At 40.8% G+C, this 12,156-nt stretch overlaps 1 protein-coding gene across 1 annotated transcript in view; it reads right to left on the bottom strand.

Moving 5' to 3' along the window:
* gbe1a (glucan (1,4-alpha-), branching enzyme 1a) overlaps positions 1-8,963 on the bottom strand; it is a 194,692-nt gene extending 185,729 nt beyond the window's left edge. Inside the window, exon 1 of the mRNA XM_083777724.1 lies at positions 8,749-8,963. Within this exon, the coding sequence (XP_083633850.1) occupies positions 8,749-8,852 (104 nt within the window). The 5' untranslated portion in view covers positions 8,853-8,963. The remainder of the gene's footprint in view (positions 1-8,748) is intronic.
* Between the last annotated feature and the right edge of the window lie 3,193 nt (positions 8,964-12,156).

Below are 12,156 nucleotides of genomic sequence, written 5' to 3'. Positions count from 1 at the left end.
ACACGCAAGGATCCACTGAACTACACTTTCAGAGATAAATGAAGTTTTTTTGGCAGGGCCAGCCACAGACCATGTACAACAAATGAACGTGTCACTGACTGAATTACGAGCAGCATTGGTTGGCCGTTGCCCGTTAGTCTAGTGAAGGACTAGCCAAAGGAGCTCTCTCTCTCTCTCTCTCTCTCTCATGAGTCTTATTCAACATCTCCACCCTCTTTTCTCTGGTTTGACACCAATAAGTTGGAAGGCAGCTGCAGGGGAGGGGACACAACTGATGTTCTACACACGCATGCGCACACACGCACGCACACAAGCACGCACACACATTACCAAATACTTTGTAACATAACATAAGTGTGCTTATTTTATAATTATGCTCACCGATGTGCCCACGTGCCATGATTATTGATGGCGTAAACTGTAATCACCTTGTGCGATCATACAAAATTAATTATGCAGCATTGCCATTGGCATGCAGCAGACGCTCAGTCCCAGTGGCATCAAAGCCTTTGGATTTGGTGGCATTATTCACTGTACCTTCTAGAGGTTGGGTGGAACCAAAACCCTACAAGGAAAAAGCACACTAACTGAGAGGTATTAACTCAGCGTTTTAAAAACACTTTGGCCTCATTTAGACAACGACGGTCTCCAGATAAAACGGCAAAGTCCCGTTGCGTTCCTTTTTTTTGTATTGACCCTTGACACGTAGACGCACACTGAATACGCTGTAGTGTGAATGCCATGCCAGGTCGCTAGGTGGCAGTGACGGACTGCCAGATAGACCAGTCACCCATGTAATAATTATTAGAACCTATCATACTTTGTTTGTTTACATCATGGTTTACATTCACCATCGCTAGTCGCTACAGTATCTGTATTTGTAGGATGAGCGGGGCGAGCCGGCGAGGGAGTGCTTGCTCATTCTAGGAACTCCAAATATCACCTATACGGCTCTACATCAATGTAATAAACATATGCGTTGTGAGCCCACGTGAGCCATGATGTCAAGTTTTGCGGATTCATCGCTTTGCCTGTTTACATGGAGACGGGAGGATACAGCGTTTACAAAGATTTCAACTCTGGAAGGTGGTTTCACTTTGTTGCGTTTTCACCTCCTGAAAACGCCGTTCTCGTCTAAAGGGACACCAGCAAACGATACTTTATTTTGCCGTTTTCTATGAACACCGTTCTCGTGTAAAGGAAGTCTTAGGCTAAACCCTCGTATTCTGTGAGGTGTCTCTGTATGTGTTTCTGTGGGTATAACAAGAGCATACTCAATTCTTACTCAACTCTTATGAATGGCATATATGGTGTAAACATTTCAATCATTTTAAAGTAGCAAGTAGTAGTAATGTTGTAAGATATTATATTAACACTTTAACACGGTTCAATACTACTACATACTACAGTGTGGTCTGTCAATGTGGATTCAACAAATCTTTATTATCTATTGCCAACCGCTGTCTATCACAAGATGACCAAACAGCTGTCTCACAGTCACAACAGACTGAGACAAGCCTCTTCAAACGCAAGGCCATTTGAATGTGACACATCCACCAGCAAAAACTATTTCAACCTGTATACCAACCAACACTCTTATTATAAACCATTCTGGATTAGAGCATCATCAGCTCAATGCCCAACATGTACAAGTACAATGTTATTACAGCTACTGTCAGTCAAAACTGCGGCAAGCACAATTAAAGTGCAGAAAAGCTCTGAAGAGAAAGAACTTCTCTAACAACCAAGTTCATGAATAGCACTGCAAAGACCTTCACCCCCTCATCTGCCATGCAGCCTTGCTCTGACCGCCCGGCTGCCAGGCAGATAGACTGGCACCAAATGCCTGCTTATTTAAACATTTTTAATGGAATTAGAAGCGAGGCAAAGCCACAGTGTTTCTCATCACGTCAAAGCCAGTTATGCATGCTGCCTGGAATGCATGTTTTATTCAAGTCCATATTTCTCAATAACATTACATTGTTGTCTTTTACGTTTGTTGTTTTTTTCCACAGGCTGCTGCTCGATAACACAGGCCCCTGGGACAGGGCCTTAGAATGGAAATGGTGCCAATGAAAAACATGGTCTGAGGAAGAGTAGGCTGCTGTTCCTGGGAAGTCAAATTAGGTTTTCTTTCTTGCATGTTTGATACTTGAACAAAATCATGGAAGAAATCCCATACTGCCCAAATTTCCTGTTACAAAATATGAGAAGAAAGTTGTAAATAAGAAGCTAAATATCTCCAGACATAAAATAAGATTGAACAATAGCCTTAGCGCTGCTTTTTTTCTTTTTTCTTAATTCATTGTTGTATTGTCAATTTGTCATATAAAGTGTCTATCAAGCCAAATTAAAATCCAAAACAACTTTCACTTTATGGATGAATCATTTGAACAGAGGTGGTTCCAGGGGGAATATCCAGAGAACTCAGCCGTTTTCCAACTCGCCACGGTTTAGTGCATTATAGTTTTTACTTCACCTTAATTAAAATTGCATGGAATTGAGAGAGAGAGAGAGAGAGAGAGAGAGACAGAGGATAGTTGTTTAGAGTTTACACTAGATGAAGTAGGAATGCTAAAGTTTAAACACCAAAGTGCCAAAACAATGTCATTCATTAGTAAACAATATCCTGGAATGGTAGGCCTACTATCATTGGTATTCACATACCCACCTTTTTATTATTATTATTATTCTAGTTGACCATTTAATTGCACAAAATAATTTGATCACTTTGGAAATGAACTGTAACATCTGTGGGTTTGACAATACATCATGTTAGCATAACGATGAAGACATTGATGAAGAATTGTCACTCCGGCGAGGTAGTAAACCGGCGAGTTCTCCAGTATCCCTAGGGGGTGCTTCGGATGGCACATACCCACATGCCCATAGAGCGTCGCAGTCCCGCCCCCTCGAGAGACCCGGAAAATAAATCCCCGTTCATTTTCCTCATAGACTTTTCAGAAAGTATTTATTTAAAGACGTTTACGCCGCGGACAAAGCCAACTCTTGTCGTGACAAATCATGACAACAAACACAATTTTTCGGGCCAAACAAAGAATTAGAAAGTAGAAAAAAAACGGCAGGTTACAACACTTTTTTTGTTGTTTTTCTTCCTTGTAATTATTTGTTTGGTCCAAAATATGTGTGTTGTCATGATTTGTCACGACAAGAGTTGGCTTCGTACGACGCTTAAAAGGTCTTTAAATAAATACGTTTTGAAATGCCTATGGGAAAAATGCATTGGGATTCATTTCCTGGGCCACTCGTTGTTCTGAAAGGGGGCGGGACTGCAACGCTCTATTGAGGTACCAGCACAGGTGGCTCACTTGCTCCCCCATTACACACCACTTTATGCATTCGGAAATAATCATGCTCCAAGAGTCCTGGAATTCCAGCATGCAGCCACGGGGTGCTCTTTCTTGGTCGTTCCGAGTGCTCAGAGCATCGCTGATCAAAAATGCAAAGTACTGACTGACACTCTCTAAAAATAACAGATGTGCAAGTTCACAATGTGATGCATTGCAACGCGTTGTTTGATTGATTGATATTTATATTAGACAATAAAATGCAAACAGTACAGGGTACAGTCAAGCACATTTGGTCCAAAAGGACCAAATGTGGAAGGAAGAAAGACCTTGCTGTCTTGTTTCCATTCGGGTCCCATGCATTCATTCGCCATAACAATAATGACAACAGCAATTGAGATATCTCAAATAACATTAAATCTATGTACAGTTCCCGTGAACTTGTAGATCGGCTATTTTTGGCAAGTGTAGAGGGAAAAATAAACAAATTACAGGGCCATAGTTATAGAGGGTTTAAGTGGTTAAAAATAAATAATTCAATATTCAAAGGTTGTACAACTGAATATCTGGCAGCTTGTTTTTCTCACATTCTAAAATACTGCATATTGCCTCTCCCATTTTATAACAAATTATTATACATCATTGGGTAATACGTACATTTTATTAGTGATCGACCGATATGGATTTTGGCCGATATATCCGATCACTGATTAGTGGACAATCAAAAAGCCTGATAGCCGATATTATGACCGATTATGAATATAAGTTAAAAATAACAACTTTCAACACAAGAATTCCTTTAAATTAAAAACCATGAATATCGATCACTACATTTTATACGTACATTTTTCACTGTTAGGATTGTGGACTGGTGCCGTTATACCAAGTGATTAAGTGATGTGTATTATTGTTGTTTTGCATTTATAAAAAAATATATATATAAAAAAAAACACCCACATGCACTGAGGACTCTTCTCGTATCATGTTCTGAATCAGAGATGATCATACTGAAGGCTGAATAGAGTTGGGCAGATGGCCTACAGGGGTGATCTTTGCAGACCTTCAAAGATTTAAAAGATCAAAAGTAAAAATAAAAGCGAAAAGCGCTAGCTCAAGGAACTGTTAGAGATTGCTCCACACAGGGGTTGCCGCGGAAGATGCTCACCCGAAGATGCTCAGAGACCCAACCTAATCAGAAAGAGGCTGAATTTAACCTGCTGAATATATCCGCCTCTGCATCCCCAGCAATCTGGAATGTTGCTACCGTGCAGGGGCGAGGTGGGATTGGGAGGGGAGGAACTCTGTTCATCCATTTACCTCCATATGGCTCTATGCTTGGCATTGCTCTGCACAGTTCTTCCTCTTGTTAGAGGCATCTGGGATGGGAGACGAGCCATCTGAACCTAGCCAGCCACATTACCAACACATGTAAACACATTTGTTCAGCTCCACAATGAGGTAGAAATTCCTATTTTATTCTTCTTTTTTGTGAACATTTTTTAAATATTCGCCGCACGGACGCCAGGAATATACAACTACGGCTAATTGAATTTCCGCCCGCCTCTCTTGCCTTTCTGCTCCATCCCACACCAACCGCGTGACTTATTTGCCGCTTTTTGGATAAGGATTGACGGGTTGCCAAGATACCTTGGCAGGGATGGAGGACAGGAAACCATTAAGACAGATATAAGCAATCAATCAGATGAGGATTGTTTGTACTTCCCACAGCCAAGTGCGTATGGTCATTCAAAAGGAAATGATGATACCCGCTACAAATTAGATGCATGACAAAAGGAATTTATCAGAGCTAGAAATGACATGGCCTCGGTAATGTCTCCGTCAATAACAATAAATCAGATGTGGGGTGGGCATGACAAGTCACAGGGGAGGAATTAAGGAACTAGCTCGTACTCGGCATGGCTTTTATCTGATAAAAATTGGCTGTTTATTTTGGCATGACTTCAACCATGCTGTGAGGAAGCAGTTGGAGAGTGATGAAATCAGAGAGAAAACACAAGAAACGTGAATAATGAGGGAAGAGGATAGGTGGGAAGTGTGCAAGTTATTTTTAGTGCGTCATGTGTTGTTGGGTGATATAAAATGTAAAATTAAGCCAAATATGTTTCACTATGCTATACCATTCTATGCTACACACTGGATTGTCTGGTTGGTTAATATTATTGTTGTCAATTGATTGATTGATTGATTGATTGATTGGTAAAATGAGCGATAATGTCAAGATAATGCGGAAAGAGCTGGCAAAGAACTAATGAATGTGGTGTCCATTTCCCACATTAACAACTCTCCAGTTGCAATAAATAAATACAATGCTGGTTATAACTTATTTATGGACCAAACATGAATATTATTATGCATCTACTATCTATGTCGTCATCGCATGTTTTCGAAACTTCCTCAAAGTGTTTTTGCATGCCTTTATATATCGGATATAAATTGCTTCATCATAATTGTTCTCACATAAACTTGATACCTTTTTTATACTTGGTTTAAGGATACTGTGATCATGCTCAGCCACCTCAATCTATCGAACTATTAAGTCTCTGTATGTATGTGTGTAATCCACGCAACTCGAGAACCGTTCGCCCCACCGACTTCAAATTCGACACACGCGATCCACCCCCCCATCACAGGGGGTGCAGTGTCCGGTGTCGAGTCTTCCAGAACCGCCCAGAAAAAGTCTCTACCCGGGCCCTGGACATGTATGGAGCTGGCCTGTTCTGACATCATTCTGACGTCTGCATAGACTCCATATTTGGGAATGCCTGACAAATAATTCCATATTTTCCATAAAAAAGGGACACAGACATAATATCTGGGTGTGGGGCATTCATTTCCAACATGCATGGTTCCAAGTAGCCAGTGCCCAACGGGCACCGCTGTAGAGGCTCCAACGGGCACCGCTCTAGTATATATTAAAAATCACACCCATGTGAAATGAGGGGTGCTCTTGTCAACATACATCAATTTATCTTAGCGGACAATTGACATTGCTACATAAGGTGGTCCCTTATTGGCCAAGTGCTCCCAACAACATGTGATTGGTTAGCCGATTTGCTCGTTTACATATGACATAAGTTTTCCCTTCAATGTCAATGCCGTTTAATGTTTTGATGTTTAATTCACGTCATATTTAGCAGAATTCTGACGTCCTTTCTCCGTTCCTTGTCAATGGCAAATTTTGAGACGGGCGGGGACAAGATTTGCCTTTGACATTTGACCGGAATTCCCTTTTCATTGTCAATGGCAAATCTTGAGACGTGTGGGGACAAAAGCTGTTTATAGAAGGGGCTAACGCCCCTTAAAAATCACACCCGTGTGAAGTGAGGGGCGCTGTGAGACAGACACCTCTGGCTGCAAAACACAAACAGAGAATATAGATTTACCACAAAAGTATCTGTTTCAGACATTCAGCCTGAAATAGGGTTAAAATTTGCTTTGAACCAAGATTCTTTTACTCTCTTCACTTTTAGTTGAGAGTTTATGTGCCTTATGTGTGCCTGTGTGACTTGTGCGACTGTCAAGAAGTTTCTTCAAAACGGAGAAATACATAAATTTCACATTCATGAGGGAATGCATTGAGATAATGCTTAAGGAAAGCATAGCATCAGCTCCCGGATGCGGATGGCAGATAAGGTAGACTAGTGCTGACAATGCTTGACTAAAACACACATTCACATTCTCTCTCCTTACCATGCTGTCAAGCGCACTGTCTCGCTCTCACCTTACCATGCGCTCTCTCTCTCTCTCTCTCTCTCTCTCTCTCCTCTCTCTCTCTCATATATCAATTTAGGCATTTAGCAGACGCTCTTAATCCATGGCTAACCTATTACCACAAGAGTGGCGTAAAACAATCGCAAAAAAGTAAAAGAAAGTCTACAGCTCCATCCAACATATGTCCACAGTCCACACCATGATGTAACACAAGACAGGCTCTCATTCAGCAGCCACAAAGACAGAGGGGAATATCATCTATAGTCTCCTAATCTGTATCAAAGCTCTGAATTAGAAACTGGTGATATATGCCCTGGTTTAAATTACCAACCACCTATTAATAATTGGCCGTGACATGAAGATATTAGGGCTGTGACAGCCAGGGCCATTTTTGTCCTAACCTTAGCCTGGCCTCAATTACAAGCCACGTTATCACTCATTAACTTCAATCAAGTCCTCCCCATGGAAGGAGAGTATTTATTCGGTCAAGGAGCGCATAGCCATCATATCACGACATCTATTCGAGCGTGAGGAGGATGGATGTGTCACCATGCCAGGTTTCCACTAGTCATTATTTTTAAATTAAAATAACCTCTGATAAACTGTCTATCGCTGTGCGGCTCTAGAGAAGACGATGGGTCTTCAACAGGCGGTCATAGAGACAAATCTTTGTGTTATTGCAGCACGTACACTGCGTTCTGAGCTGAACAGCTAAAGCAAGAGTAGATCACGTACAGAGCCAAAAGGTCAAGTGTGCTAGTATTAATATTATTAGAAAATATAACAAACTAAACTAGTAAAAACATTAATTTATACAATGATGATGACAGTGCTGCAAAACAAGTCTATGAAGCTATATGAAAAAGCTTATAATATGCCACATACTTTTATAATACAAAATAAATGTAGTTGGTCCTTCCTTGGCCTGAAAAACGTTATATAGACAGAAGACCCCTGTTCTAGACTATGTTTGTGGTTACAGTTAAAACGGTTGCTTTCACAGGCCATACATTTCAAACCAAGCAGCCAACATTTGATTTGTAGGCTGCAGGATCATGAGCTATCATCATCAGTATGCTACTTAAAAAGTATCATAAATTATCCTTTGTTCTCCCCAGATACTCAAAACATAGATATTAGATTATTGAATCATTCTTTATGTATTATTATTAAATTATTTAGTTATCTATGTTTATAAATCATTGTAATTAACCTATAATACATAAAGCAATGATGGTTTACTTTCGACTAGCCCAACTTTCCACTATCTGGCACTGTTATCTGTTATCTCCAGAGCTATAGTTACTGTAGGTTATCTCGCCAGCCTTTTCAAGGAGGCTTCAGTGAAAGTTTCATCTTGCTTGGGCTTGAAATTGAAAAGGTTGCCCACCAGTGCCATCACCACTGTGGGCTGTGCTGTGCCCCTATATGAGCGCCCCGCTTTAACGCAGTGCGTTGAACCGTGACATTATTGTAACCTTCGCCAATGTCAAAGTGACAGCAGTATGCTGGCGGTGTGTCAGTGTGTGAAAAGAAAACACCATGTCTTGGTGCTCACGGCGGCTATTTTGAGTCTCAACATCGCAAGGTTCGCCGTGCTTACGTATTGGGTTACACAGATCAGAGAGAGAGGAAGGCAGGCAGCGCCTCTTCCTTATCAGTCGACAACAACAATAACCAAAGCTTTAAAGTTGAACTGATAGATTACCTCCTGCGCACCTCGTCCGTGTACGGGGTTATGTAGGGGTCTTCACGGTGAAACTCGTCAATGTCAGCCATTTCAGGCAGTTCGGCTGGAGAATCTTCACCCATTTTTTTTATCGTACGCTTGTGTTGAAGCACGAGAGAAGAGAGAGAGAGAGCACCCAGAAATGTAAAAGGACAACTTGTTTCATACACAGTACACACACAGCACGATTTCAGTTGAACTTCAAAGTACCCGAGTGCGTGGTGCGAGGGGGCGTGAACTGTTTTAGGAACCACGTGTATGCTTGTTACCCGGCCCTCCCCTGTGGAAACTCCCCCTTCAAGTCAATACTGAATACCCCCAATGTTCAAGGAAATGTGATGTAACACACACTGGACCACTGGACTTGTCTTTACATCAACTTTTCTCAAATGAACTTAACACATATCGATATATAGTTCACTGTACAGTGTGTGTGTGTGTGTGTGTGTGTGTGTGTGTGTGTGTGCGCGCGCGCGCGCGCATGCATAACAGTGCACGCGCGAGAGAGAGAGGCTAGAAGTGAGTAGAGAAGTTGTTTATTATGCGAGAGAAGTAGTAGTGAAACTCCTGTTATGGATGATGCAGGATTGCACGTGCTGTTACTGCTGCTGTACTGCTATTTGTCCATGTATTTATGCATTTTCATGTTGTCAGGTCAGGGTTTTATGAACACATTTTCCGGACATCTATCTGACGAAATTCCCCTTTTTGTCCAATGTTTTATTGGCAGCCTGGCAATCTGGCATGGGACCAGGCCAAAGGCCAAGGCTATGGTTACCAACATTTATAGCGTTCATTCTCTGAAGTACATGAATGTGTCCAGCGAGTTATGCATATTACTTATTAACGGAGTTCAGTCCACACGCACAACACCAGAAAGAGTTCAACAAACCACGTGCAACCCAGATTCGGCTCAAACAAGGGATTAAATTCTTTCACTCCTATGCCACTAAAATGTGGAACGCCCTACCAACAGACATTAAGACATGTGAATCCCTTGACTCCTTCAAAACCGCTCTCAAAGAGCACCTACGGACAGCTGCAATTCGAAACTGGCCCCTGTAAATTAAGTCCGAGCTCCCCTCACCCCTTTCTCCCCATGTAGGCCTACATGTTTTTCACTTTTATACGATGATTTCCTGTTTTTTTTAATAGAAGTACGTCTCTAAATGTTCTGATGAATTGAAAATGGTATACCCTGTTGTAAATAAATGTAATGCTTAGCTTAATCATGGATCGTCCACAATGTTTTTGTATTGACGTTCGTTTGAAATGTACCCATGCATTCTGCATACTGTGAAATATATTTTTTTAAATCAATAAATTAAAGAAGGGCCACAAAGGATCACCAAAATCAGTAGAGATGCAGGTAGAGATCATGAAGGTGTAGAGAGAATTCAATGGCAATTGAGACTCATTTTTTATGATGCAATAACGTGTTCCTTCCAAGCGTTAGTCCTACAGGTGATAAGAATGAAGAGCTCGGTCTGCTGCTCACTCTTCATGCATGGAAGGAAGCATGAGCTCAGTTCAGTTCTCTCCCCAGGTTGGCAGAGGGTGTCAAGTCAAACCCCGCTTCCACTCCAAAGTCCAACTCAAAGTCAAGTTTTATTTTCAACTTTTTGCACAGTTGCAGTTGCTTTTGTTGACTTGATTGGTTGGTTCTTCAATAAGGTTGAAAACCTTCGAAAACAAAGAAATAGGTTTTAACAATGCAAAACAATAAACATTTTCAAAACAATAAGTTCTCTTTTTAAACATGGTATTTTAAATAATCAGACGTCTTTTAAACAAAGTGTTAACAATAGTGTTTTTACACAATGAATGCCAAAATGTAATGTCTTAAATTAACTTATAAAGTCGACATTTTAACCCAATTATTAGTAATTTTCAATTAAACATTTCTGAATTGTAACCTTTAAGCTTTAATAAATTTAGTAAAATTTGGTAACCAACAACAAATGTTAGGTACAAGTATTTTAGTAAGTAAGTAAAGTAAGTATAAGAATTTAAAAAGGAAAAACTGAACTTTGAGCTTGTAGATGATCAGCTTCAAGTAACGTAGGCATTTGACATGCCTTTAAACATGGTAAACATTTTTGTAGTCTCTTAAATTAGTAAATATAAATGCAAACTCAAAACAAATTGAGGCTCTACTGAAAGTTCCAAACTGAACTTAAAGGAGAATTCCATACTAAAAGGCTTTCTTACCTTTCTTTGTAGTCGTTACGTCCCCATCAAAGAGGTCCAGGTGTTATTTTGTGCAAAAGCTCCTTATTGGCTATTTCCCCTACCATAAGCCCTAAATTAATTGCATTGAATTGAATGGGATGTATGGGGTGTTGTGCTAATTCGCTTATTTCCATCGCTCAAACTTTTTTTTTTTGTATATATCCTCTCTTCATAATGTAAATAATAACCCAAGCGGCACAGTTTACTACTTTTTTCGATGGAAATAAGTGAATTAGCACAACACCCCATACATCCCATTCAATGCAATGCAATTAATTTAGGGCTTATGGTAGGGGAAATAGCCAATAAGGAGCTTTTGCACAAAATAACACCTGGACCTCTTTGATGGGGACGTAACAACTACAAAGAAAGGTAAGAAAGCCTTTTAGTATGGAATTCTCCTTTAATCTAACACATTAGCCCATTAAGGCCAGATTTAACCACATTTAGCAGTAAGCAGAAAGTAGAATAAACAGTAGAATTAGTTGAATAAACATAACAGACCATTGGCGTCTTTGGGGGTAGAGCTCTTGGGTAGACCTTCAGCTTGCTTGTTTGTTTGTTGTGTGAGAGTCACCACCACCAGCCTTTAACAGGTGTTCAATCAGCCAAATGTATAAAAAGGTAGGTGGCTAGCGCAAATCCAGTTCCTGTCTGGTGCTGGACTAAGGTAAGTACAGTGAAGAGAGGAGAGTCCGCACACAGGTTTGCTCCAAGGTGTTTGCTTTTTATTCAATACACCATAAATAAGGCACAACGTTTCGGCCGTGAACGGCCTTCATCAGGTGACAATCGGCAGTATGTGTGACAACTCCCTTTTAAACCCCGTCGTCACATCACGTGACTGATGACGACTGTATGGGCAGGTGATTCACTAACACCAATAAGTGACATGACAATCAGCCAAATGAGCACCAGCAGCCATCTTGCAGCTGATGCACTCTGTGAGATGTAGTTGTCTGAGGTCTGAGGTGTCTTGTAGCAGATCCATGCTCCATTTTATGAGTTCATGCTCCACTTATGAGTTTTAACTCAACAGAGGGAGAGTAGCACCCAGGATTGCAGTTCAGGCAGTGTGTGTGTGTGTGTGTGTGTGTGTGTGTGTGTGTGTGTGTGTGTGTGTGTGTGTGTGTGTGTGTGTGTGTGTGTGTGTGT

The sequence above is a fragment of the Protomyctophum parallelum genome, assembly GCF_964188405.1.
Source record: "Protomyctophum parallelum genome assembly, chromosome: 1".
Lineage (NCBI taxonomy): Eukaryota > Metazoa > Chordata > Actinopteri > Myctophiformes > Myctophidae > Protomyctophum > Protomyctophum parallelum.
This window is presented reverse-complemented; position numbering and strand designations above follow the sequence as displayed.